Source organism: Anser brachyrhynchus (genome assembly GCF_964034855.1).
Source record: "Anser brachyrhynchus genome assembly, chromosome: 12".
Classification (NCBI taxonomy): domain Eukaryota; kingdom Metazoa; phylum Chordata; class Aves; order Anseriformes; family Anatidae; genus Anser; species Anser brachyrhynchus.
Genome location: NC_137707.1, coordinates 11,741,660 through 11,769,383, shown reverse-complemented (window position 1 = coordinate 11,769,383; position 27,724 = coordinate 11,741,660). Strand labels below are relative to the sequence as shown.

At 59.7% G+C, this 27,724-nt stretch overlaps 1 protein-coding gene and 1 long non-coding RNA gene across 5 annotated transcripts; one reads left to right on the top strand and one right to left on the bottom strand.

Moving 5' to 3' along the window:
• The first annotated feature begins 281 nt into the window (after positions 1–281).
• Positions 282–5,059, top strand: LOC308176356. Its single transcript, XR_013938238.1, has 2 exons — positions 282–551; positions 600–5,059. It is a non-coding gene; the product is annotated as an uncharacterized lncRNA (long non-coding RNA).
• NDRG4 (NDRG family member 4) lies at positions 4,769–27,621 on the bottom strand. Of its 4 annotated transcripts, XM_080551957.1 has the most exons (17): positions 27,466–27,621; positions 23,159–23,250; positions 22,607–22,651; positions 13,075–13,180; positions 12,140–12,260; positions 11,859–11,921; positions 11,605–11,665; positions 11,170–11,256; positions 10,980–11,036; positions 10,524–10,627; positions 9,992–10,048; positions 9,853–9,904; positions 9,082–9,129; positions 8,806–8,841; positions 8,560–8,611; positions 7,972–8,010; positions 4,769–7,255 (listed from the first exon to the last, which is right to left on the bottom strand). In XM_080551957.1, the coding sequence occupies exons 1-17, from the start codon at positions 27,500–27,502 to the stop codon at positions 7,101–7,103; spliced, it is 1,212 nt and encodes a 403-aa protein (XP_080408083.1). In that variant the 5' UTR covers positions 27,503–27,621; the 3' UTR covers positions 4,769–7,100. The 4 variants fall into 4 exon arrangements, with proteins under 4 accessions (XP_080408083.1, XP_080408084.1, XP_080408085.1 ...); XM_080551958.1 differs by lacking the exon at positions 7,972–8,010; XM_080551959.1 differs by lacking the exons at positions 22,607–22,651; positions 23,159–23,250; positions 27,466–27,621 and adding an exon at positions 16,380–16,546.
• Between the last annotated feature and the right edge of the window lie 103 nt (positions 27,622–27,724).

Sequence of the window (27,724 nt, the reverse complement as noted above, 5' to 3'; positions counted from 1 at the left end):
TGCTTCTCCCATTATTTTTTAGGCAGAATGGTACCAGTGAGTGTTTGGGGACCCTGCTGACAGAGGAGCAACTCAGCTTCCACAATCTTTGGTGAAGGGTGTTTTGTGAAGACCAGCACTTGGGTTTGGGGTGTTTTAGTTAGATTCCAGGGGCTGCAGCTGATTGGTTCAGCCCAGCAAGGATCAGACAAGCTATATATATATATATATATTTATATACACACATACATATAAAGCAAGCGAGCTATATGGGGATGTCAAATACACTCAAACATACACACACACACACACACACTTGAGCAGTGATAGAGAGACAAAGAATTTATTAATGAGTTAGCTTGTTGACATAATGACCCCAGGGTGATGACAAGGGTACCGATGAGCACGATGCTTTTCCCAATCATTGATGTCGTAGATGCTTAGCCAGGTCATGCTCAGCATCTTGTCAGTGCGGTAGATATCAACATCTTGCGGGCATCCCCACAGAGGCAACGTTGACCTCGGTTGATGTTCCTGCCTCACCAACTCAGAGCAACTTGCTCTGTTTATAGGTTTTGCCCCTGCATGCTCCTGAACCCGGGTCAGCGCACGACTGGCAGCCCCGGCCTCAGGGGAGCACTCATCAATCCTTGATAGGCTGCTGCAATCATGCACAGCCACATGGCCAGTGCCTGCTGTGCAGACGGCAGTATTGCCTCATGCCGGATGACTTGTGTCCTGGTGCCATGTTGCTGAACAAGCAATATGTATCATTGCAAGGTCAGAGTTGCACCTTGCTAGTCTTACAACAACGCCTGTTTCACATTGGACCAACCTAACAGTTTTTATCCCTAACGCATGGGGTCCTTCATCACATCTGCAGCTGGCAATGGTGCTTTTGGGCGTGTGGGCACCGCTGAATTGGTTCACCCTGGTATTACTCAGCTTCACAGTTGCTGTAACCATGGTTACTACACATTCCTCAGTAAAATCTCCAGCAGAAAGAGTTCAGCAGGATACAAGGTCTTGAGCAAAGCTGTAGTCATGCTGGATGCATGAGATGCAACTAAAGGTCTCTCCCACACCTCTACCCCAGCCATACCAGTGGTGGGGGCGTTAGGGAGACCGTAACCCAGGCTATGAGGACCAAAATTCCCATTAGCTGCTCCACAAGAACCAATCACTTTCCTCATCCCCAAATACAAAACACAACCCTCAGGGCCTGAAGAAGACACAACAGAGGCTTGGCCTCTGCAGACTCTCCATCACCAGGAATAGGAAAGGCAGTGGAAGACCACATGGGATAAAGCAGGGAAGGGACCCAAACTGCAGTGAGAGAATCCAGAAAAAGCAGAGGGAAAAAGAAAATAAAACCAAAGAGCAGAAGAGGAGAAACAGAAAAGGATGGAGAAGAGCGAGGGTAGAAGATGTGATGAGGAGTGGGAGGACAGTAGTACACATGGTTGGCAAGAACAAGAGGAGAAAGGCTAGCACATAAGAGAAGAGAGAAAACAGAAGAGAATTAGGGAAAGAAGAACAAAACGAGAGAAATGGAGGAAGGTGAATTGGAGAAAGAGAAGAGGAGACACCAGAAGGGTCAGAAGAAAGGGAAGACAGAGAAAAATGACCCAGGCCAAGGAAGCTACCAACTCACTTTCATAGTATTATAGAATCCTCTAGGTTGGAAAAGACCTTCAAGGTCATCACGTCCAACTATCAACCTGACCTACCAAGTCCCATCACTAGACCATGTCCCTTAATGCTACGTCCACGTGTCTCTTAAATACCTCCTGGGATGGGAAATCCACCACGTCCCTGCGAAGCCCGTTCCATTGCTTGACTGCCCTCTCTGCGAAGAAATTCTTCCTAATGTCCAATCTAAACCTTCCCTGGTGCAACTTGAGACCATTCCCTCATGTCCTGTCACTTGTACCTGAGAAAAGAGACTGAAGCCCTCCTCGCTGCAACCTCCTTCCAGGGAGTTGCAGAGAGCCTTGAGGTCTCCCCTCAGCCTCCTCTTCTCCAGATTAAACCACCCCAGTTCCCTCAGTGGCTCCTCACAACTCTTGTTTTCCAGTCCCTTCACCAGTTTCATTGCCCTTCTCTGCACATGCTCAAGCAGCTCAAGGTCCTTCTGCGAGTGAGAGGCCCACAGCTGAATACAACATTTGAGGTGCGGTCTCCTCAGGAGAGAGCTGCAGACAAGGGACAACCCCGTGTCCTGCCGGCCACACGTTTCTGATGCAGGCCAGGATGCCGTTGGCCTTCTTGGCCACCTGACACGTTGCTGCCTCATGTTCAGCCGGCTCTTGACCAGCACCCCCAGGCCCTTTTCTGCTGGGCAACTTCCCAGCCACTGCTCCCTAGGCCTGCACGGGGTTGTTGGGACCCATGCGCAGCACCCGGCACTTGCCCTTGTTGGATGTCTTGAGGTTGGACTCGGCCCATCGACCCAGCCTGTCCCAGCTGTGCACCCCCAGTCTCCTCGCTGGCAGGGCAGCATGAGAAGCTGAAACGTCCTTGCCTCTGTGTAAGCACTGCTCTGCAACAACAGAAACCTTGTCCTGATAACGTGTTATCAGCATTATTCTCACCCTAAATCACCACAGCACCATACCAGCTTCTAGGAAGAAAAATAACTCTATCCCAGCCAAAACCAGGACAGAGGACCAAACCTTTTCATAAAAGAAGGAGCAACACGCTCTTGGTGTGGTCTTGGAAGCTGCTGATGCTAACTGCCAGAGAAAATGAGACAACCCAGCATGGTGTTAGTGAGGACATAATGGGGAAAACTGATACTGGAGGAGTGGCTCCTAAGATGTTGGCAAGACCACGAACCCATGCTATTTGGAGTAAGGCCTTAAGAACTTAGCTGTTACCACTTACCTAGTTGCAGTAGAGAAGAACTAAATAAACTTTTCCTTTACTTGCAACATTTTTTTCCTCCCTGTTTTTAACTCGATTTATGCTTCCCTTGGTCAATTGCTTGATTAGTCCCCAAATCTGAAAGAAATTCTGGACAACCCTGTCTTGGTGTGTCATACCTTCAAACTCCCATCAACCCCTTCATTTTTGGTGAGCATGAGGTCCAGCAGACCACCTCTCCTCATTGGCTCTCCTATCACTTGGAGAAGGAAGCTCTCATCAACGCATTCCAGGAACTTCCTCGACTGCTTATGTCCTGGTGTCTTGTCCCTCCAACAGATGTCAGGGTGCTTAAAGTCTCCCACGAGGTCCAGGGCCTGTGAATGTAATGCTGCTTCTGTCTGTCTGTAGAGGGCCTCATCTGCTCGTTCTGCCTGGTGAGGCGGCGTGCAGCAGATACCCGCTATAAGGTCACCTGTACCTCCTTTACCTCTCATCTCTTTAATCTTAAACCAGAAGTCCAGAAATTCCCAAGCAGAGCTTCATGTGCTCCGGCTGCTCTCCCACACAGCGGCTTTCAGCCCCTCCTCATCTTCCCAGCCAGTCCTTCCTAAACAGCCTGCATCCCTCCACTGCAACACTCGTTATGGGAGTAATCCCACCACGTCTCCATGATCCCAACAAGACAATAACCCTGCATTTGCACATACATCCCCAACTCATCTTGCTTATTCCTTATTCATAGTGCATTCTGTGGCACCAGTGTCCCTCTGACACCCCCAGAACAACTGTGGCATTCCCACCAAGCAGCACTGCTACCCCAGCTGCGGCTACCCTGACACCACAGTGATGGTCTCCAGTCCCAGAATCACGCAGAAGGGACCCCATCCCAGTCCCACCAGGACCATCCCAGCACCCACCAAATGAGGTTCACCCAGGCTTGGAGTGGGGGGGGGGGCAGCAGAGAAGAGGGCACAAATGGACACTCCTACCAGAGGAGATCCCAAGACCAGAGGAGGGAGGGCCTCATGCTGGAAAGAAAGGGAGAGAAAGGGGCAGGAGGGAGGCCACCAAAACCCAAGCAGGAGGGGAGAGAGAGCAGCAAGAGGGAAGACCCAAGGCTGGAGCAGGCCCAAGGTAGAGCCAAAAGCAGGGAGACAAGCAGACGCCTCCATCCCAGCCAGCCAAGAAGGCTCCCAGGCTGCTAGCTAAGATCTCAGCTCAGTCCCATGGCTTTGGATTCCCACCCCACATGTTTGGGCTCTTCTTCCTGCACCCCAGGCAACCAGAGACCATGCAGTGGACCATGCTCTGGGTCTGGGACCAGTCTGGATAAGCCTAGTACAAAGCAGACACTGACTCCCTGGAGCAGAGATGAAGGCTAGGACACAGGGAGGGGATCCTTCCCCAGGAGAGGGTCGTGCACCTGGACAGGGGGAGGTCTGGGATGTTCAGACCTTGATGGGGAGTCATGCAGGCCTGGGGCAGGACTGGGAGGATGGCTGTCCTGTGGAATCCCGATGACCCATCTCCAGACTCATGCAGCCATGGGTCTTCCCTTCCCCAGCGGGCACTCCTTGGATCCAGTTTTGTTGGGTCACAGCTGGTGGCCTTTAGTCTCCATCCACCCCAAACATATGGGGCACTCAGCCTACTGTTGCCCTGATGCCAAAGCACCCCACTGCTCCCCTCCACGTGCACCCTGGGGTCCTCAGTTCCCCTCCATGTGCTCCCTGGCTCCCCTATCCCAGTTGTGCAGCCCCTAGCCCAAATGTGCCCCTACCACAGTGGTGCACCACCTGGGTGCAGGTCGGTGGCCCTGGTGGTCCTCTTGTCCTCCCTGCACACCAGGTCTCCACAGGCCGGGCTGGGAAGAGCTTGGACGTTTCCCCCTGCTGTTAGGCCAGCATATGACAAGAGCACAGCAGGTTCTTACTGTCTTTATTATTATTATTTTGATACAGTAAATCCTCTCTACAGTGACAGGTTAGTTAAATCTGGTTTACATATTGCCATCTTGTGTGAGTACTGTGGCCTCGACACCACTGTGACAAAACCAGGTTGCGCTCAGACAGAGAAAAGGGGGAAATCCATTAAATTCTGCTGTGACCAGGAAAAGAGGAAAACCAACAAAAATCAAAGGAACGAACCACAGGGAAAACTGAACCAACCAACAAAACCCAGGTGGGAAACCAAAGGCAAGCATGACCAGACCACCTCAAAGGGAACCACACGGCACCGCTTGTACGAGAAAACATGGAGAACAAACCCAAAAGGTCAGGGACCGGGTAACCCCATATATATAATATGTATAGGCATTTATATATATATCTTTTGGAAGGACACGCTGAGAAAACAGGTGATCACAGCGGTATCTACAGTAAAAAGGATCTACTTAGCTTTCAGAGTCACACCGAGAAGGAAGCACACGGCAGAACAAATGGGGGGGAAAATGGGGACATTGGCCACATTCAGGGTGGCCAGTCATTATAGGGGTGCTGACCAGGGTGCAGGCCTCAGGGCCAGGAGCCCTTGAACACCTGCTGGGAGCCCTGGAGGCCCTTGATGGGGGGGGAACAAGGTGTGGGGCCAGGGCCTGCAGGGGGAGTGCTCCAAGGGCGCTGTGTGGAACCTTCTCCCTGTGGGGCTGCACAGCCCAACACCACTGTCCCTGCACCCACTGGGATGCTGCTCGCCCAGATGATGGCCCCTGGTGGACCCTCCATGGGTCTCTGCTGCCACCCTGCGCAGGGGCTACCCAAAAAGTCCCAAGCTCCTCTTGCCAGAACGGGGAGCTCCCTCGCCCTGCGTACAAGAAGAGCTGGGCTCTGCTGCCCCGGGATGGGCCGGGGGCAGCAGCCGAGGCCAGGCGGCCGATGGCAGGGTTACACGATGACGGGGCTCTCCGTGCCGAGTGCAAGGTCAAATCCACCTGGAGCCGGTGGCTGGATGGGGCCCTGCAGCTCGTGGGGAGCCAAGCCCTTGAGAGATGGCCTGCTCAGTGCACAGGTAGTGTGGGAGGAACTGATGTGGGTATGGGGGCGTGTGGGGTGGACTGGCCTGCTCTGTGGACCCCTGTGGACAAAGCCGGACACGGGGCTGCTCCTCATGTCCCATGGGTCACGCCGCACAGCTGGCATGCTGAGGCTGGGGTGCCCTGCAGGGCAGAGGGTGCTGGGGGCTTCCTGGGGCAAGGGGTGTCTCATCCTATTGCTAATGGCTCTGCTGCAGTGACACCTATGGGCTGTGGTGAAACTGGAGGAGGGATTCCGGAATCTTTTGCCTCACAATGTCCCCAGACACAGCAGCCTCCGAGCCCTGGTGGCCTCAGCCCAAGCTAAAGTGAGACTGCCAGAGTGGCAGGGAACGGGCAAGCCAAGGCGCAGAGACTGCCTGCCCCTGGGTGCGTTTTTGGTGACAGGCAGTGATCGTCATTCTTGCAACAACAGCAGGAGTGGGGAAGGGATGCCCATGACCCCCCTTCTGCCCTGATGTCTCCTGGAGCAGAGCAAGACAGGACCTCTCCCCCTGCTCTGGGGCAGCCCTCGGGATGCGTGGCGAGGATGAGGGTACAGTGCGGTGTGTGATTTCTCATGATGGCCACCTTGTGCCAGGTCTTGCCTGCGTCAGGGAATCCCCTGTGACCCCCACGGAATGGCCGGCAGGGAGATGCATGGGAGCCGCTGCCCCAGGAAGGGCAGAGTGATATCCCCGCAGGCGTCTGACAAATCCACCCCCCACCAAGTGCCCAGGCATGCCGCAGGCAGAGCCAGTGCCGTTCCCAGGCCCTGGCTTCCTTCTAGCCTGGCCACCCATCGGATCGCCTTGGCAGACCAACCTACCTCCAGGGTGCTTCTGTGTCCCACTGTTCTGCCCCTGTACGGCTGTCCTGTTCCATCCCACCATCCTGCCCCCATCCCACCACCCTGACCCTGCTCACCCGTCCTGGCCACATCCCTCCACCACCCTCCCTCCCAAGCCAGGGCCAAGCCGGTGCTGGGGAGGGTGAGGACTGAGGCAGAGCCACGTGTGACTGCTGGGCTAAGCCAGGACCCAGAGCTTGGAGGTGACAGGGCAAAGCCCCTCTCCTTCTCTGGTGCCCAGCGATGGGGGGGGAGGCCAACAGCAAAGAAGATGAATCAACCCCAAGGGAGCGAGGGCCCTGGCAGAGGTCGTCTGCGGGGCGGGTGGGTGCTGGCGGGATGCTGACGGATGGGAGATGGCTCTGGAGGAAACGGCGGCGGTGGCCGTGGGCCTCAGCACGATACCTCCATGGTGTGGTTGATCTGCCCCATGGCCTCGGTGCTCTCCGAGTGGGTACAGGCACGTGGGCGGGCGCCATCCACCGAGCTGGCGCTGGTGAGGGAGGCTGTGCGGGAGCGTGCCAGGCGGGTCATGCTGGCGGATGGCACTGCACGGGCACAGAGAGAGGGCCTGGGTGCTCAGCTCCCTCCGAAGTCCAGAAGGAACAGAGCTGACATTACCTCACGCAAGCAAAGCCACCGGTGGGGACACGGGTCCCACTCCCCAATGCAAACGGCCCCCGGCACAAGCTTGCAGCATGCAGTGCTACAACATGAGAAGCTCCAGGCTGACAAAAGGATGGTGGGCAGCAATGGGGTGCCCTGGGGCAGGCTGCACACCAGGCACAGCTGGTAAAGCTCCTGGGCAGGTGGCCACCAGGAAGGAGGCCACAGGAAGCCCCAGCTGCTATGCTCCAGAGAGGGTGTAAGTGGGGATGGGAGCTCTGGCTCCCCAGGGTGTCTGGGGGAGGTGAGGCCCTCCTCCAGCCAGCGTGGCACGGTTCCTGTCCATCTGGAAGAGGGCATGGTGGGCATGCTGCTGGGACCGTGCCTGCATGAGGATACTTCTCTGAATGCCATTTCTCAGCTCTCAGCCCTGGCTCAGGGTGTGAGGCAGAGCGTGGGGACAGCCCATCATCTCGAGCAAAGCAGAGCGAGACAGAAGATGCCTGGCTGGGAAAGGCCAGCTCTGTACCCAGACTGCTCCCAAAGGTGCCCGGGCAGCTTGGGGACACCAGCCAGCAGGAGTGACCTGCCATGGGGGCTCAGGGCCAGGAGGGCACCATGCAGCGGTGGGCACGGGCCGAGCAGCACTGAGCGGTACCTGCGCCTCCACTCAGCCTCCGATCCTTCAGGTGGGCGACTGGCGGGGCGGGAGCAGGACAGGGGCAGGGAGGGCAGAGAAAGAATGTCAGCCATGCTGGTGGCTCCGTGGGGCCAGGAGTCCCCACCTGGCCCCACAAATGTGTGCACACAGAGCTGTAGGTGTGCACACAGACCTGCACACACGCATGTGCACGGGGACCTTCACACGCACACACACGTGTTGATCTGTACACATGGACCTACGCCCACGGGAACTCTCCACACCCATGTGCAAACACAGCCCCTGCTCATGCATCCACACACACATATGTACGTACGCATACACAGAGACCCTGCTCATACACTTACGTACACACACACAGCCCTTGCACGCACATTAGTGTGCACACGGAGCCTGCATACTCCACACCCCTAGCACACGGACGGGCATCTTGTACAGCCACACATGATGCTACAGATGCATGTGCAGCCCTCTGTCAGGGCACGCACAGGTGCCAGGCTCTTCTGCGGCAGGGGCTGCACACACACGCACACGCATGTGCACGCACACGCCCAGGCCAGCCCTGTGCCCAGCCCTGGCACTCACTGTAGCCCATGCCTTGCAGGAAGTACTTGAAGGCTTCAGTCAGCTTGCCGGGCTGCAGGGAGAGAGCAGGAGGAGCTGAGGCAGCAGCAGGGCTGAGATCCCCACCCAGGCCCAAGCCACCTCCTCTATCCCCCACACAGGACTCCTGTGCCCACGTCAGCCCATTCCCTGCTAGCCAGGGACAGCACCAGTCCATGCCTCAGGGCCCAGTATACTCAGTTGACTGAGAAAACTGGGGAGGCTCACCTGTGTGACCTGGGGCAGCCCACCAGAATCTGCCATCTGCAGAGAGAAGGTCCTGGTTAGTTTGGGGGGACGCCTTTTCTCCCCACCCTGTCCTCTGGTAACCACTGGCAGGATGCTACTGCCAAGGCCACCCTGCTCTCCCCACTCACCCCAGCCCCACAGCCAGGACAAACCTGTGACAGGGAGATGGGGACACCCTGCAATGCTGGGGCACAGGGCAACAGGCACTGCACATGCAGTGGGAGCCACCCTGCTGCCCCTCTGCCACCCGCTTACCTTCAGGAAGGTGGTGTTGGTGGGATCCAGCTTGGAGTTACACTCCACCTGTGGGTGAGAGGGATGGTATGAGCACCCTGGGGTGCCCTGCGCCTGGCAGAAGTTGCCCACGGATACCACCACTGATCCCCGACACTGCGACTGGCACATCCCACAGCAGGCAGGGTGCTAGGCGAGCCCTGAGCCCCCCGCGCCACCACCGCCTGCTGTGCGACATAAGGGACCTTCCACTTGCCAGGCAGTGCCTGGGCAGGATGGAACATCCCCACCTTGAGGTGGGGGCTGGAGAGGGAGGGGTGTCTCATGAGGCCTCCGTGTGTGCCCACATGTCTACAGGCACGTGTGCATGTGCTGGAGGAGAGTGTGCACACGCACAGTTACACACATGTACAAGCACGGCCACCTGCGCAGTACTTGCAGCTGATTGTGCAAATGTTGACAACCACGCGGGCACGTGCAAGCACACACGTGCACAAGCAGCCATTTGGGTGCATGGGGCCCAGGATGGAGTATGCCTGTGTACCAACACACCCACATGTTCACGTGAGCGGGTCTGGGTGCATGCGGGAAGGGGGGGGCTTCCCAGGTACGTGCAAGAATGGCTGGGCACACAGACGCATGTGCACATGTGCCCCCCTGAACAGGCAGGTTTGCACTTGAGGGCGCTCCTGCACATGGGAGTTTCCGTACGTCTGAGCAGGCAGTGTACATGAGCATGCCCACACATGGGCACCATCCATGCAGGCATCACAGCCCCACACCCTTACTCACCACCCCTTCTTCAGCAGGCGCGTTGTCCCCCACCACCAGCATCACGGGGCAGCTGGAAATCAGAAGAAAGGGCACGGTCAGGGCTTGTGCTGGGCTCCACCGCCCTGCATCCCTTGTGCTGTGCCAGAGCGACTCTTACCGCAGAGTCTTGGCGTTGGGCACAGTCCCAGGCCGGTTGATGTCCAGGTCCCTGCGGCTGGCAGAGAAGAAAGAGAGCCAGTGTGACCCCTTAGGCAGGGTTTGGTGCCTACGATGCCATTGACATCGTAGCACAGAGCTGGGGCACCGCTCTGGGAGTGGCTTTGGGGCACTGCTCTGGGAGTGGCTCTGGAAAGCGTCTCTCAGCCCCAGCGTCCCAGCACCCTGTGATCCCTGCTGCACCCCTGTGCCCTGAGCAGAGCCCACGCCATGGGATGCAGCACTCAGTGGAGCAGCAACTCCCTTCTTAGGAACACTTGGGCAATATCTCTGTCCCCTTCCCTAGGCTCTAACACAGCTACTACCACTCCAGCACCCCTGGCCAGCACCGGTGGCCAGCACTGCTCTGCAGCCTGCCTGCATCAGAGGGTGACAGCAGCACCCTGTGCGGCTGAGGTACCCGTTGCACCCACCCACCATTGCTGCAGTTCATCAGCATGGCAAAGATGGCCACGCTGCCTGGCGTTACTCACCTGTTGTACATGTTGAGGAATAGCTGGAGGTTGAACTGGTTCACCACGCTGCCAATCTGCTGCCGGTAACTCTGCACCAGCTCTGTGTTGTTCACCAGCTCCTCCTGCACCAACAGGGGACAGAAATCAGGGCGGAGGCTGCTAGGTGCCTTGCCCACTGACGGAGCAGAGCAAGAGGATGCTGGGCACTGTGTCTGGGCACGGCCACACTGTGGGCAGTGTGCCTGGGCAGGACACAGGTGTGAGTCGCACACGGCATCAGTTGGCGCTGAGCCCTGGATCAAGCAGGAGGCACGCAAGCAGGACTTCTCCAACCTCATCCCTGGGTATGGGTCAGGCCCAGTGGCACCACAGCACCCAGCACAGGGGGCAGGGCACAGCCACGTGGCTAGGATGCTGGGCAGGGGGGCACTGTGGGGGACAGTGCAGGCGGAAGGCAGGGCAGGCCGCCCTTACCTGGCTGAAGAGGTGCGACAGGACTGTGTCCGGCAGCGTGCTGGTGAGGCCTGAGAGCTGTGGAGAGAACACAGGGAGTTATTGTCCCACCGTGGCTGGCTCCTGCCCTGGCACTGCAGGGTGGCACAGGATGGCGACTCCAAGCCCCACGGAGCCGCCAGGGCTTGGAGGGGTTTGGGGCCGTGCCCACCTTGGCAGCTGCCCAGTCAATCCAGCCTTTGCCGTTGGGGTCGATGTTCATGAGGACCAGCCCTTCAACCAGGTCAGGGAAGATGAGCTGCACCAAGCAAGAGGGGTGATGCTCAGCGGGAAGGGGCAACACGCCCACCAGCACCACTGCCCACCATGTGGGCACCACAGCCAGGCCAGGGACATCCCCGGGAGTCCTGGGATCAATGGCAGCGCAGGGCCCAGGGGGCTGACGTGGCGGGACGGGAGACCTGGCTCAGCTGCAGCAGGCACAGGACTGCCCTGCCACCGTGACCACAGCACGGCCATCCTGGCCTGCCCCTCTCTCCAGGAGCCTTTGCAGTGGCACAGCACGCCCGGGCCGTCAGCTCCTGCTCTTCCCCAGGCCCCAGGCTGGCAGGAGGCACAGGTGACTCCATCCCAGCCCCAGGCTCACCGCAAACTTGGCCAGCACGTAGGCTCCTGCCCCAACGCCGATCCCGATCACATACTTGAACCTGGAAAGCAGAGAGGCGCACATGGGGAAACAGTGGGCTCCAGCGCAGGTTCCCCAGGGCACCCCTCTGCCTTCAACGAGTCCAGGATGGGGCACAAAAGGACGTGCAGGGTGCCAGCTAACGGGGGTAAGTCCTCCAGCCCCAGTCCCAGCCGCAGGCCCTGCCCAGCCCGCTCAGAGGAGAGGTGACTCACCCGAAATGCTGCACCACGCTGGGTAACATGGCAGCCAGCTGGTCCATGGACGGGTACTGGTACCTGCAGCACGGGGAGGCACGGGGAGGTGGTTGCGGGGCCTGCGTGGAGCGGGGAAACACCACCCGCCTGCTCACCCACCAACCACCACGTCACCAGCCCCGGGCTTTGACATGGCCTAGAGGGGCCCGCGGGCAGGCGATTGCCCGGGCAGTGACATCCCAGCGGGCAGGGAGGTGACATCCCATCAGGCGCAGCAAGTCCCCAGGGCTGGCACCTACCCCTGCGGGAACTGCGAGGCTCCTGCCTGTTGTCCTGGCGCATCCACGTGGCACACCACAAAGTGCTTCGTGATCTCCTGCATGTCCTCATAGTTGAAGAAGGTGTTGAAGCAAAGCTTGTCTGTCAAAGGGCAGGCAGTGATCAGAGACCAAACACCCCGGCACGAGGGCCTGGTGGGCCAGGGGAGCATGGAGAGAGGTCACTGCTGTCCCACTGCCCCTCGTCCCGGAGCTGATGTGCCACCAAAGCCCTTCCATACCCTTCCCTCTGTGCTCCTGGCCCACAGCAGAGACCATGGCCACTGTTAGCAAGGGTTGTGACCCTTATGGGGATGGGAGACATGGGGAGGGAAGGACGCAGCCAGGAGGATGAGAATTTCGGGACTTGCCTCGGGGCTCTGCATCAGAACCGTTGGTCTGCCCAGCACTGCAGGGCCGGGGCTGCAGGGCCCCAGCAGCAGCCACGCTGCTCCAGTCGAACAGGGCTTGGCCATCTGCCCCGTGCCAGCTTCAGAGGGGAAAGGGGCACCCGAAATGGGAGAGGTGGCTTCTTCATCCCAGGCCAATCACTTCCTAGTTTATAAGCCCAGACCCCTTGCTGAGGACTGGGATCTGCCCCAGCCCCGCACAGGCCGGTGAAGCACGAGGCTGCTCTCGGTCAGGCAGTGTTCTGTGCTCCCCCTTGGCAGATGTAGGTTGAGCAGCCCAGGATATTACCTGCCCTGTCCAAAATCCCCAGAAAGAGTTCAGGCAAACATAGGATTTAAGAAAGGAGGCCAAAGCCTCCCAGCTCTCTTGGATGCCACAGAAACCCTCCATATTGTGAGGGAGCCCTTGGCACCTCGACGCCAAGCCAGGGGCTTTGGCTGACGTCCCAGCCGCCGGCTTGCTCCCGCCCTCCCCTGCTCCCCGTCCTCCCGGAGGCCAGCACTCACGGTTGAGGCCCACGTCATGGTACGTCAGGATGGCCGGGCGATTCCCCTTGGGTGAGCCCCGAATGACCACATGCAGCAGCCCGTAGGGTGTCTCGATGTCGTGTTCCTGGGGGACAGGGAGAGATGGAGTGACGCTGGTCCTGCCCCAGACACCTCCTCCTGTCCCACCATCCCTGCCCAGAGCCGGGAGGGAGGGGAAGGCAGCTGACTCAGCACCCAGATCCAACCCTGCATGGCATCCACACAGGCTGTTTGTGCTGACCTGGGGGCTCCTGCAGACACCTGGGGGCTTCTGGCTTTCCACGGGCAGGTGGCCACAAGGCCAAAGCCCCAGAAACGCCTTCCCCATGGGGATCACCTGTGAGCAAGCAAGTGCCTGCTGGACAGCCCCATACACTACACGCAGCCCCGTACACTACACACTGCACTTGATCTTAGCCAAAAGGCTGAGAAGCGATGCCTCCAATGTGGCCCCCATGCCCAGAGCAAGCAGGGATGAGAACCCCCAGGCTGGGACCTGCTGATACCTGGTGCAGGATGGGCCCCCTGGGTGCACAGGAGGCGGGGGAGCAGCTGCCTCAGGAAAGCCCCAGGCTCCAGGCAGCCTCAAGTCCTGGCTGGCAGCAGAGCAAGCAAGCCACTATAAACACCCGGCCTCCACTGCCTTGCCCCAGGGTGGGGTTTTCCCAAGCTGGATGCAGCTATATCTATTTAATAGCATCTGCATATTTAATAGCAGCCCTTGGATGGTCCCTCTGCAGACTCAAACACCTCTTCTTGGTTTCTCGTGGGACCCACGTGCCAGCTACACCCTTGCCTTCAACGTGGTCATAAGCAGATTTCACCCACATAGATAGCTCGGGATCCCCTGACTTGGCAGTGGCTATGAACAGTCTGTACGAACCCAGCCCAGCTTCTTCCAACAGGGAAACTGAGGCACAGGAGACTGCCCAGGAGGCAGTGGCTGGCAAAGGTGCAGCCATGCCCCAGAAAGGGGATATGAGAAAGTTGGGGCATCAAGGATGGCACAGGAGAGTTGAGACGGGACAGGAGGATCACAGGATGGGAAGGTTTGGGATGGTGTGGGATCATGGAGTAAAAATGGAGTGCTTGGGATGGGATAGGAAGATTTAGGATTTGACAGGTGTATCATGTATGGGAGCACAGGACGGTATCAAGGGATAGAGGTTTGGGGTGGGATGGGAAGGGATCGCAGGATGGGACAGGAGGTCTTAGAGGACCTGAGACCAGGAGAGTTTTGGTAACAGGATGAGAGAGAACAGCATGGCCCAGCTGGCCTGGATTCACTGTGCTTGGCGCAAACAGGCTGAGGTCAGACCTCAAACACCACCCGAGGAAATGCTGCATCCTGAGCCCCAAATGACAGCTAAAATAACCTCAAAACCCACTGGTCTGAAATGGCTGTGCCCCCATACAGGGACCAGGACTGCCCCGTGCCTCAGTTTCCCTGACTGGGAAAGCAGTGCTGCCTTCCAGGGGATGGGGGTGGGAGTGGGGGTTGTTGCTGAGCCAGCTCCTACCTGTCCATCCTCTGACCCCCATCCAGCCTTGCTGAGGAGGAGGAGGGAGCAGGGAGGAGCCCATTGTCATGGCACTGTTTCAGGGCACAGGTGACCTCCAGCCCCCACATGCTGCCGTCAGGGCTTCTCACAGCGAATGCGTACGGGTGCCACTGTCCTGGGCCTGCAAGGTCACACTGCTCTAGCTTCATCCTGATGCTCAGTCCCTGACAGGCTGCGGGCCCTGAGGTTCCAGCCTCACCTTCGTGGCCAGCATCCCAAGGGAAACTGAGGCTGTGAGCCTGGGTGCTGGCCAAAGGACCAGGGGTCCCCTCCAGATGCCCGTGCCTGCCAGCCAGCCCGGTGGCAATGACCTCAAAGCTGGGATGCAGCGGGCCCGGGAGCATCACACCCCAAGTGGGTCCAGGCAGGGGATGCTGGCACAGTGCCTGATGCAGAGCGGTCCTCACTGCAGGCACCGGCAACCCCTGCGGATGGGAAGGTGCGAGGAGAGTGGGCCCCTCCACACCCACGTGGGTGCTCCCACAGGCCACGCACCGCCAAGGACTCTGAAGGACACGGGCCTCCGGCAGGCGGGAGGAACAGCCTGAGGACGGGTACTCCTCCCTGCAGTGCCTCCCCTCGCCAAGGGCAGCCATACCCACGGGCACGTGGCACTCGAGGGCGGCTCAAGGGCTCCTCAGAGATGATGCTCGGCTCCGCAAGAGTGCCCCAACCCCACCCCTCAGCCACAGCCATCCCTCTACTCCCCAGGGTCGAGCTGGGTATTGCTTCTCTCCCCACCCACCTCTGCAGGTGATGAGCAGGCAACAGACAGGGAAATCAAGGCAGAGGAAAGTCTTGGCCCAAGGTGACCCAGTAGGAGGTGTCCTTGTGGTCTGATCCTGAGCACAGGGCTTCCTCCCTCCCACCCACATGGCCATGGTTCCCTTACAGCTCAGTCTGTGATACCAACCCAAAAATCACAAGCCTAAGGTAGCAGCTTCTTCCCTAGGGCTGTGACCCCCATCTGTGAGCCCAGGCACATCCCTGACTGTGGCACAGCCTCTGCAGCATCGCTGGGTACCACGGCCCTGCCCTTTGCTGCAGGCACATTTGCTCTCACTGAGGGGAGAGGCTAGGGAGGAGGGGATGAAGCCAGGATGAAGGGGGGGCACGGACAATCCTGGGCCACAGCACCCATAGGTGCCTGGGAGAGCCCAGTCCCTGTGTGGGGCTGGGTAACTGCAAGGCTCTCACTCGCCCACTGCAGTGCTCCCACCTGCTCACCGCTCCTCTGCACTGCAGCACCACCCCTCCACACCAGCCTTTTGCCACCAGGTGTTGCAATCACTGCGGAGGCTGGAAAACATCCCAGACGTCCAAAATGTCCAGAGATCATCTCTCTATAGTCCTCCTGTCTCCCCTGTCCCCGCTGTGCCCTGGGTGGGAGTCAGCAGGGCCCCCTGCCCACAGTCAGCCCAGTGCAGCCCACAGCTGCAGGCACTGCGCTCGCTCAGCACAGCCGGGTGCACCATCTCCGCCAGGCCTGGGGAGGACACGCTCAAGGACAATGCAGCCCCGAAACCTGCGTCACATCAGGGATGCAGCAGTGCTGTAGCTGGGGGAAGGAAGGGCTCCCCGGCGGCAGCTGCCCCCACACCAACATCTGCCTGGTGCACAGCAAGCTCCACTTGGTGCAAACGCCCAGCCTCAGCCAGTAGGAGAGAAACTGGGGCAAAACCCGCTCGGAAGGGAGGGTAGCACGGGGACGGTGGTACCTACCCCATCCCAGCACTCGGGCATGGTGAGGAGCCGGGCAGGCAAGGATGTGCAGGCAGGGCAGACTGTGCACAGGGTCCTGGCGCAGGGCACGGTGCTGCAGCAGGCTGGGGTGAAGCAGAGCTCTGTGCTAGCTCAGCCCCTTGCCTCGATTTATAGCGGAGCCCCAGCCCTGCGCTAAGCCCTCCCTCTCCCTTCCCCCTCGGCGCAAGGCGCAGCCCCAGCAGGTTTGGCCTCCATTGCAGGCGAGTGCTGCGATGCAGCCGGCACTCGGCCATTGGCTGCCACAGGAATTATTCATGCTCCAATTGGCCCCAAATACCCTTGTTTATGAAGAAAAACGCCTGGCGCCGTGCGGTACCCGCTCCATCTTCCCTCCTTTGGCAGACTGAGACAGGTACAGGCGCCCAGACGGGGCTGTGCTGACACCCCCCACAACGCACACAGCATTGTCAGGGCAGAGCCCAGCACCCCTCACCTACACCCAGACATGCATGCACACGTGGCTCTGTGCCATGCACAAACATGCAGAGTCATGCTCGAGTCTGCAACCACCCAGGCCAGAGCCCTGCAGTAACGCACACACACAGGGACGCTGGCACACACCCACAAACAGACATTGCAGGTGGTGCTTCCATGTATGCACATGACCGCGCACATACATGCACAGGAACATATACAAACACGGACACACAGGGACCAGGCAAAACTGTGTGACTCCATGCCCCATGTGTCTGGGGCAAGCACGTGCCCCACAAATAAATTTGGACAAATAAATGTGGTGACTCCTACTGAAACCCACGCAAGGTTACAGGACAACACGCATGCCCACGGATACACGATGAACTGCATACATGCAGAACCTTGTGCCTGTGTAAGAACACAGATGAATGCTTCCCCATTACCTTACCCGGGAACATAAGAAGGCCTGCAGTCAAGGCAGGAATATGCACATATGCAATGAAGGGTACACACGGTACATTTGCGTGGACATGGAGCATGTTACAGGACATGCTAGCACAGACACAAATCCCCCCAACCTTGCCTGGTGCAGGATGCTGGCACACAGTGGGAACACAGGACTCAATTTAGCCTGACATCACTGAAGGCAGGTAAATAAGCCAGGAGGAACAACAACCCAGCAGCCCTGATGGGAAGGACTCCACCCCTGGGCCAATGCATGCAGCATGTGCACACACATGCACGTGTCCCTCTGTGTGCATGTGCAGTTTGCTTCTGCCATGATTCCAAGAGGCTTCACAAGAGGACAAGCCCATCTGCCCACGAGTCTTGTCCAGCAATAGAAGCCCAGGCTTCCCTGTGTATCCGCAGCATCACCCACTGGGCTTGCTCCTGTTGAGTCTCTGATGTGGAACAACAGATCCAAGCCACTTTGCCCTGCGAACATCTCTTTCCTCCACCCGAAGTGGAGAGGATGGACAAGTGGGAGAAGGACAGATGGACAGGCAGTGGGACAGCACCTACCTTGCCTCCAACAAACCAGGCTAACAAGGAAACTTTCCACTGCACTGTTTTGTCCTGCAGGGAGCCCTGACACAAATCCCGCAGAGATGACCCCTCTGTTAATGAAGGACCACATGTGAGGGGGGAGCCCAGGTCCTGAGTGACTTCTAGCACAGGAACTAAGCTATTCACAGGTCTGTGTGCCATTTTGCCAGCTGAACGCACATAAGTCTAGCAGCCTCATGGGATTCATCCCAGGGTACTCAAAAAGCTGGCTGATATTATTGAGACCCCTCTCTATTACTCTTCAATGGTCTTGGGAATACAGAGAGGTCCCAGTCAACTGGAAGCTGGAAAAGGTTGTCCCTGTTTTCAAGAAGGGTAAGAAAGAAGGCCCTGGCAGTCTCACTCCAGTGACTGGTAAAATGATGGCAAAGATTATGCTGAGAGTTATTGAAAAACACTTGAATGACAATGCAGTCAGTGGTCACAGCCAGCATGGGTTCATGAGGGGAAAGTCCTACTTAACTAACTTAGTTTCCTTGTATGACAAGGTTACCCACATAGTGGACTAAGAGTAGCCAGTAGATGTGACTTCTTTGGATTTTAGCAAAGCTTTTGGAACTGTCTCTTACAATACCCTTCTAGACAAAATGTCCAGCATACAGCTAGAGAAGTACAAATAGGACGGGTGAGCAACTGGCTGATGGGGCAGGCTCAAAGGGTTATAGAAATGGGGTTACATCAGGCTGGCAGCCAGTCAGTAGTGGGGTTCCCCAGGACTCCATTTCAGGGCCAGTTCTCTTCAGTGTTTTTATGAGTGACCTGGACACAGGAGCCAAATCCACACTAAGTCAGTTTGCAGAGGATACTAAATTAGGAGGTGTTGACTGCCTCAGGGCACAGAGGGCTTGCCAAGAGATCTTGACAGACTAGAGGGCTGGGAAATCACCAGCCACGCCAAATTTAATGAGCATGTGCCAGATTCTGCACCTGGGATGGGGCAACCCTGGCTGTATGGACAGTCTGGAGGATGAGAGGCTGGAGAGCGGCCACGGAAAGGGATCTGGGGGTTCTGGCCGACAGCCACTTGAAGCAGTGTGCCCTGGCAGCCCAAAGGGTCAATCGTGTCCTAGGGTGCCTCAGGCACAGCACTGCTGGCTGGTGAGGGAAGGGATGGTCCTGCTCTGCTCTGCACTGCTGTGGCCTCACCTTGAAAACTGTGTGCAGGTTTGGGCACCAAAATATAAGAAGGATATTAAAATATATGTGTCCAAAGAAGTGCAACGAAGATGGTGAAGGGTCCAAAGGGCAATGACGTAGGAGCAGCTGAGGTCCCTTGGTTTGCTCAGCCCAGAGCAGAGCAGGCCGAGGGGAGGCCTCATGGCGGCCTGCAGCTCCCTCACGAGGGGAGCGGAGGGGCAGGCGCTGAGCTCTGCTCTCTGGGGACAGCGACAGGACCCGGGGGAACGGCATGGAGCTGGGACAGAGGAGGGTCGGATCCAATATGAGGAAAAGGTTCTCCACTGAGAGTGTGGCCGGGCACCAGAAAAGGCTCCCTAGGAAAGTGGCCATGGCACCAACCCTGACGGGGTTCAAGAAGTATTGGGTTTATGTGGCAAGGTGTTGGTGGCAATGAGGGGCTTCCGTGAGAACAGCCCAGCAGCTGCGTGGTGTTAGAGTACAGCCAGCTCCAGAGCGACAGCCCACCAGCTCTACTGGTTGTGTCTCAGGAGAGCACGCTGGAGAAAGGGAAAAACCTGCTGCACAAGAGCAGCTGGGAGAGAAATGAGAGAGAAGCAGCCCTGCAGCCCCCAAGGTCAGTGCAGCAGGAGGGCAGGAGGTGCTCCAGGCACGCAGCAGCAGTTCCCCTGAGGCCCGTGGCGAGGCCCCTGGTGGAGCAGGCTGTCCCCCTGCAGCCCATGGGGTATGATGGTGGAGCAGATCCTCACGCTGCAGCACCTGGAAGAGCCCACGGTGGATGTGGCCTGAAAGAGACTGCAGCCCATGGAGAGCCCCAGCAGGAGCAGGCTCCATGCCAGGATTGCAGCCTGTGGAGAGGAGCCCGCACAGGTGCAGGTGATCTGGCTCACCCTGTCTGTATTTTCTCCCCTTGCGCTTCTGAGGAGCAGCGGTGAGAGAGCAGCGTGGTGGAGCTTAGCTGCCTACCAGTGTTCAACCACCACAGTTCAGACAACGCTGTCAGACATTCAGTTTAATTTCTAGGTAGTCCTGTGTGGAGCCAGGAGTTGGACTTGATGATCCTGGTGGGTCCCTTCTGACTTGAAATATTCTGTGGCTTTGCTTTCATCAGCCCCACTGTCTGTAGAGCCAAAGAGCGCAAGCAGTTGCAGCCATGAACAGCAAGCAGAGCAGATTGCACAGCAACTTGCACCCAGCCAGCCCACAGAATTGCAAAAATAACCCTGGAACTGCGGAGAAGCTGATACAGAGACTGGCAGGCCCAGGGATGCCTACTCCTGGGGATTTCAGGGGTCGGTGATGGCTGCCCTGCCATGGGTACATCTGGGGGCTGCCTGCACAGGGCCCAGCAGCACATCATTAGCAGCCACCTGTGCTGCCCTTCTCCACCAGACATTTTGGCCATGGTGCTGGCAAAGCCCCAGCTTTGAAGCAGCCTCCGGGATATGGCATGAGCCAGGGGAAGGGACTGTTGCCCCATGGCATGACAGAGGGCAGAAGCACTGGGAGACAGAGAGCCCCTAGGAAAAACCGAGAGATGAAGAAGTGGGTGAACTGGTGAAAAAAGGCAGGAAGATGGCAAAACAGAGGAGAGAAGGGGAGGAAAAGTCAAAGCAAAGGGAGGCACGATTGCAAAAGGGCAGCAGGGAGACAGGAGGGCTGACCAAGGCTGGCACTGTTTAAATGGCCTCAGATAGCACCGCTAGCCCTTTGGCTACTAGCCACCCCAGCCAGCAGGCAGACCAGACCTCCAGCAGGGGCCAGATCACCCAGGCCCTGAGGCAGAGGCACCTGCCCTGGCCCCCCTTGCCCCAGCCCCACTGGCTTTCCTCTGGCTGACAGTGGCACTGCAGGACCCCTACTCCCTCTGCTGCCCCTGAGCCAGATGAGAGCATCTCAACAATGCAACAGCAACTGGCTCTGGGCTGGAGAATAGGGACAGCAAAGACCTAAGCTGGGGGCCGGAATGAATAACCCCAAGGGGAAGAGACTAGAAAATGGAGTAAGATCTCCCCAAAGAAGGGCAGCCTCTGTCTGCCCCAGCCTTTGCAAGGACCCAGCCTGCAAAGTACCAGGCAGGGTGAAAGCAATAGCTGTCCCAGCACAGCCTGGGAAGCTCATCCCATCACCATCCTCACAGGCTCTTGGAGGGGAACCAAGATGGTGCAGGGCCCAGCTGGCTTGGGAAGAGCCACCTTTATCTTTTCCCAGTTAACTTTCCAATGTAACAAGGGTGCAGCGCTGTGGCATTCACCATGCCCCTGGCACTGCCACCTCCTTCTCACTCCTCACCCTTGCTGTGGTGATACCAGAACTTTCCCACCTTCTCTGTGAATCACACCAGCATATCCCAGCATCCTGATGAAACTCTTTACTCTCTGCCCAGCTGTGCCCTGCTGCTCGCACAGGTGATGGAGGCTGAGTGGGCCAGCACCAAAAGCATGGGAAGTAGGTCTGCCAAAACAGAGACCTAAGCTCTCTAGCCCCTCTGCCAGGATGAATGAAATCAGCTTTAGCTTCTCCTCACAGGCGCTGGTGTTTCAGCGTCAGAGCTGGGAGGACACAGCCAGCACTGCCTGAGCCCACCCTCCTCGCAGTCCCGGCCATACACATACCTCAGCCTGAGGCTGGTCACTGGTGTCCCCCGAGATGCTCCACTGCAGGGAGCTGAGAGAGGACAGATACCTGCCCCATGACAGCAGGTATCCCCTCTTCCAACAGGGGAAACAGAGGAAGGGCAGCCCAGCATCTTGGCTCTGCTCCCACAGTGCCAGGGTCAAGATGGCAGTGGGAGGCTGATTGCAAAGCTCTCTGCTGAATGCTTGGCTCTCCAGAGCGTGACCGCCCCCAGGGACTCATGGCTACCAGCCTCCCTCTGCCTGGCAGCCCCAAGGCCCTCCACCGGGCTCCTCTGTAGAGGTGAAACCGAGGCGCGAGGCGGGCAGGTCCCACACTGTGAGTGGGGCAGAGCCGCGGGTTGGTGCAGCGCTGCCCAGCGTGGCTGCTGCCTGGGACGAGGGCTGCCTGCAGCAGCTCGCAGGCCAGGCGAGTGGAGGGGCCCCGGTCCCCGGGAGAGGCGGGCAGGATGAGGGGCAGGCAATGCCCTGGCACTCCAAAAGAGAAAGAGACTTTCAACCACCCTCATGTAACCGGGGAGCTGGCATCGCCCGGGGAACCATTGCCATGGCAATGGCAGAGGGGCTGGAAAAGCAGCTCGGTTTTGCTTCTTTCAAAAAGGTTTTGTCCCCGGCCTGTTGCCAAGTGCCAACCAGACACATCTGACTGCCAGCGCTGAGGGCAGCAGCCAGCATCCCCAGGGGCTCTGCCAGGCAGGCTGCAAAGCCGTGGCCCTATCCCCTTCCTACAGGGACCATGACACGCAGCCCCATGCACAGACACCAAGCGGCCACCACCGGCAAGCTGGGGCCAGGGCAGCCAACAACACCCATCCCCAGGGCCCGCTCAGTGCCCCGCACTGATCCACCACGCTGGCCTGTGGGCCCCCAAGCCCAGGGGCAGGAGGCACCTCCTGCCCCCCCCCCCCCCCCCGCAGCTGGTCCTACCTTCCAGTCTGTGTCCACGGCAGAGAGGAAGACATCTGAGCTCTCCTGGGGGAGAAAGGCAGCCGTTAGGGACCGAGGCACCGACCTGCTGCCCCTCGCACTCCCTCTGCCCACCTGGCACACAAAGCCCCCCGGCACCACAAGGACCCTCTGCGGGGGCAGCGGGGGGCTGGTGCACAGGGCTGTGGGGTCACCCCTGCATGCAAAGTGGCCGCGCGGGCACACGCCCAAACGCGTGCAGACACGCTTATCTACAACAACTGCACATACACGCACTGTGTTACCGTGTGTGCAAAACCTCCCCACGTCATCACACCAAAACAAAAGCCGTGCTCATTCACACACACGCATCCAATATCAATGTGTGTGCAAACACGCCCCCAATACCAGCATAACTGCACACACCCCCCATCCCCCAGTACCAACACGTGCCCCAGCGTTACCACCCCACAGCTCCGCAGCACGATGTGCAAGGGGAGCTGGGGTCGCACCAGCACCCCCATCCCAGCACCCCACGCATGAAGCCAGAGCCAGAGCCATCTCCCAACTCACCAGCTCAGTATCCTGGCCCCGCAGCAGTGGCTTCTCCTCGGTGAAGCGCAGCTCATGCAGCCCTGCCATGGTCATCTCCTGCAGCAGCAGCCCTGCCCGGGGTGAGGGAGATGTCAGTGCCCTGCAGGGTCCTGCCTCCGCTTTCTCCTAGGTCTCCCTGAGCCTTTCCGCCCATGGAGAGGGTTCCCAGAAAGCCAAATCAGCTTCAGTCCCCCTGGCCACCAGGGTCCTGGTGTGCTGCCTCATCCAGGGGCTGCAGCGAGTCCCTCCGCTGGGGGCTGGGAGTCGGACAGAAGGCCGGCAGCATCTGGTGGAGCTCAGCTCCCACTCCTGTCCAGTTCTTCCAGTTAAGAACAGGCTTGTCTCCAGGTCTGCCTCAGGCAAACTGGGAGAGCAGCTTGGTCTGCCCATGCTGGTCACCCCTGCAAGCCCTTAGCCCAGGGCGAGAATGGTCCGATTCACACTCCAGCTTCCAGCATCAGCCAGAGCAAGAAAAGTCAGTGTTTTGGCTAGTTTTAGGGCACAGACAGAGAAGGGTAGGACTGAGGGAGATCTCCCTGCACAGCCAGACTGAGGGGTGAGGTTTCTCAGCCATGCTGGGAGGCAGAGAGTTGCTCTGAGCAGCTGGCACGGCCCCAGCAGGGAGCAGAGAGAAGCCTGAAGCTTGTATTGCAGCGATGGGAGGAAAGCACGCGCAGAGCCTGTACCCCCACAGCCTCCTCGCCTGCAGAGTGGGTCCTGGCCAGCTGGCAGCTCAGCCCCAGGGCTTGCAGGGACAGACTTCACTGCAGAGCCCTTGCTCAGCAGAGGCGTGGGACTGCCCTGCTGATCAGGGCACTAGGAGTTTGCACGCCCCAGCACTGGCATCTCCAAAATACCCCCAAAACCAAGCCCAGCTCAGAAAGCAAAGCAGAGCGAGGGGATACTCGCATCCCCCCCCATAGCTGACTGCACATGGAAGGTGACGGACACCACATGGGAGAATAGGGATGAGGACAACCCCAGATCCCGTGCACACGCAGGGTGGGTAACCAGCAGGTCGCAGAGCGAGGGCAGTGTCCCTGCTCAGCGTCAGGCACAGCCCCCCCAGATTTACCCTCACTGCTTTCCCCCCGCCCCGCTCCCGCTACCTCTTTCTAGACGCCAAGCCTCCAGGTGAGTTCCTGCTCCAAACATCCAGCTCCCCACGCTGCCTCCCCATGGATACTGGGGAGAGTACGGGGTTATGCTAGCACCAAGCAGACACAGCTCCTGCTCCATCCCCAGCCTCAGCCAGACCTTCTCCATGCTTTGCCCACCTCCAAACCTGGGCCAGCCAAGGCTGGAGATGCAGAAATGCAGGGCGAGAGCATCACAAGGCGCGTTCACCCCTGCCCCAGCTACCTGGAACAGGGGAGCTGGTTGTGAGCTCCCCTCCAAAACCATTTTTTTCTAATCCAATGGTGTTTTCAGTTGAAAAGCAGGCAAGCTCTGCCACCTGGCTGCTCTCTGCAGAAACCGCGCTTTGCGTTGCTCTTTCGGGGCCATCCAACAAACCAGGAGAGTTTTGAGGGCGAAACGCCGGCACGAAGCCTCCTGGGATACCCAGGGCTCCAAGTGCCGGGAGTCCGTGTGCCCCTGGCCAGCAGCAAGGGTCCCACCGTGCTGGGGCCTCCGCAGCGGGGACAGAGGGCTGCCGACAGCCCCTCGGAGCTGCATGTCCGGGTGCATTGCTCAAAGCCAGGCTGCTGCTGGTGATGTAGCTTCATGTCAGAGCCAGCCTGCTCCTGCAGCCCGCCAGCACGGCCGAGAGGACGCAGAGCCTGTGCCGGCTCCAGCCTAGCAGCCCGGCGCCCAATCTCAGGAAGGGAGGGTTAAAAAGTTGGGGAAAATCAGCCTCACCAGTAGCTGGGTCTGGAAGAGAGCGGAGTGCCACACGCTGACTGCACCAACACGCTGCACAGCCACAGCCCTGGGGTGACCGGGGCCAGCACTTAGCGTACGGTTAATGCCTTCGTTAATTAAACCCTCCAGCTGATATCGGAGGGAGGGCGGCCGAGCAATGAGGAAAGGCCCCGTGATCTTGCCTGGGCGGCGGGGGGAAAACCAGCCCATGAGGGACACCAACCAGCATCCCCAGCGCGGAAGGGACAGCCACCGAAAGTGGCGCTGGGCCTGGGAGCAGAGGAGGGAGTGAAATGCCAGCCCCGAAGGGGATCTCTGTTCTGTGCCAGGGAGGCCCACGGGTGCAGCAGCCCGCCCGCAGGATCACAGCCATGCTGCTGGCTTCCATGGGTGCCTGGCTGCTGCGGCCAGCCCACAGCCACCCTCGCCCCTGCTCCCCAAGCGCAGAAGCGGGGCAGTGAACAGTGTCACCCAGCTCGGCCGGGCCACCGTCACTGCAGAGGGCTGGTGAGGAAGCCAAGGGTGTGAGACACATCAGCCACAGGCCGTCGGCTGCCCTGCTGCCGGCCCCAGTGAGGCCAGTGGAGAGGCTGCAGGGGTCGGCCCAGCGCTGTGACGGCTGAGGTGCTCTGCAGTGAAGCCATGGGGCACAAGCACTCCCGTCACATGCTGGGTTGATGGGGCTGGAAATGCCGCATGAAGATAGCCGGGGAGATGCCAACATGGCTGGCCACAAAGCCTTTTCCCTTCAGCTCATCCCGATGCTCCCCAGCAGCACCTATCCCCAGCGTGCCGCCCCAGGTGCTCTTGCTCTGCCTTCCTAGAGCAGCGCCACCATGTCTTGGGCCAGGCTGGGACCTGTCTCCTTCCCTAATCCCAAACCAGTCCCAAACAAAGCACGTTATTCTTCACTTGCATATCCAAACAAGAGCCGAGGAGCAGGACCTCCGCGAGCTGGTGCTCCTCTGAGGACAGTGCTGCAACGCGGGGTGCGCTCCGTACATACCCCTAGGCCGTCACAGAGCAGCGGTGTAAGCAATCCCATTTACCTCTTTTCAACGGGCCAGACGTGCCTAGCCGGCAGCCACACATCCCAGGCTCCTGTAGCACACTAGCACGAGCTCTCACAAACTCCCAGCCCTGCCCCTGCATCTTCCAGGGATGAGCACAAACTGAGTAGCAGGAAAGGAAGAAAAACTTTGTCCTGCAGGGCAGGGGAAGGGCTCCCAGTGGGAAGGGGAGTGGGTGAGGGACAGAGGAGGCAGGTGCCGGGCAGCGCCATGCCCAGCGGCGCCCAGCTCTGGCAGGGCTCTTGCAGACAGCCCCACGGGCTCTGCCCTGGCATCGCCTGTGTGGATGCAGATGGAAACAGCCACATTGGCTTACCTTCCCTGGGGATCCGCAGCCCAATGGTTGCTTATTGGAGGAGAACCAGCTTATGGCAAGGAAATACATTACTGTTATCATTATTATTATCACCGTGATGAGGCGGTGGGAAGGGTTTAACACCAGGCGGCATGCAGCCAGAAGGCAGGGGACCCTTGGATGACGCACTGGCCCCACAAGAGCCCCCCCGTTGCAGCCCTGCGTCCTGTCCGGCGCGGCTGCGGCACCCCTGCGATGCCGGCGCGGCTCCTCCGGGCTAACCGGGCAGCGCAAATCCAGAGCAGCGAGGGCTGGCCCCTGCCAGGCCCCCAAGCAAAAGCCACCTCCAGCGAGGCAGGGAGAGGGAGGAAGGGGACCGCAGCCCGGCCCCAGGCGGGGAAGCGCTTCCCCAGCACCTCCTGCTGAGCGGCGCTGCTGAGGAGAACCCCGGCACCCCGCGGCCGCCTCCCTCCTGCCCCGCCGATGCAGGACGAACCCCTCGGCCCGCTGCCTCCCCCGGGGCACGGCCCCGCAGCCCAGCCACCCACGGCCGCCGCCCGGTGGCCCACCCGCGCTGCGGGGCTGAGCGGGGAGCGCAGGAACCCGCGGGCCCCGATCTGCCGGCCCAGGGGAGCCGGGGCTGCGCCCCCCGGGCTGGGGGCCGCGGTGGCGGGGGGGGGGGGGGCTCTGCCCCCCGTGCCCCCCTCGGTACCCCCCGGCACCTGCCGCAGCCCTCACGCCTCGCCCGGGAGCCGCCTCCTGCACCCAAAAAACGTCGCTCGTGTGCGTGCCCCCCTTCAGCAGCCCCCCGGGGGGGGGGGGGGGGGTCCCGGCTGCCGGGCGGGGGCTGGAGGCCCCTCAGCCCCCCGCCCCATCTCCCCAGCGGCCGCCTTCCCCCCGCCTCGCCGTGCCCCAGCCCGGCCCCTGCCGGCCCCCAGCGCCCCACGGCCACCGCAGCCCCCCGGGGGCACGGCGAGGGGCGGCAGCGCGGAGCCCAGCCCCAGAGCCGGGGATGCGGCAGCGCCAGAGCGGCGGCCCCGGGCCGAGCCGGGCCGTACCTGTCAGCAGCTCGATCTTGTGCCGGAGCACCTTCATGCCGGGCCGGCGGCCCCGGCGCGGGGAGCGAGCGGAGCCGGTGCCGGTGCCGGTGCCGGTGGCGGAGCCGGAGCCGGAGCGCACGGGGCGGCGCAGGGGCGCGGCTGGGCACGGCCCCGGCGGGCCGGTTCCTCCCCTCGGCGGGGCCGGAGAGGAGGGGACGGGGATGGGGCCGGGAACGGGGCCGGGAAGGGGCGGACGACGGGCCCGGGCCGGGAACGG

Bases quoted from the DNA above. Each gene is read 5' to 3' on its own strand.
- NDRG4 (XM_080551957.1), bottom strand. From the start codon at position 27,502: ATGAAGGTGCTCCGGCACAAGATCGAGCTGCTGACAG. The intron at 13,181-22,606 runs GTAGGACCAGCT...CCTGTCCCCCAG, and splicing joins CCGTGGACACAGACTGGAAG to GAACACGACATCGAGACACC. The intron at 11,922-12,139 runs GTAGGTGCCAGC...CCCGTGCTGCAG, and splicing joins GCCTCGCAGTTCCCGCAGGG to GTACCAGTACCCGTCCATGG.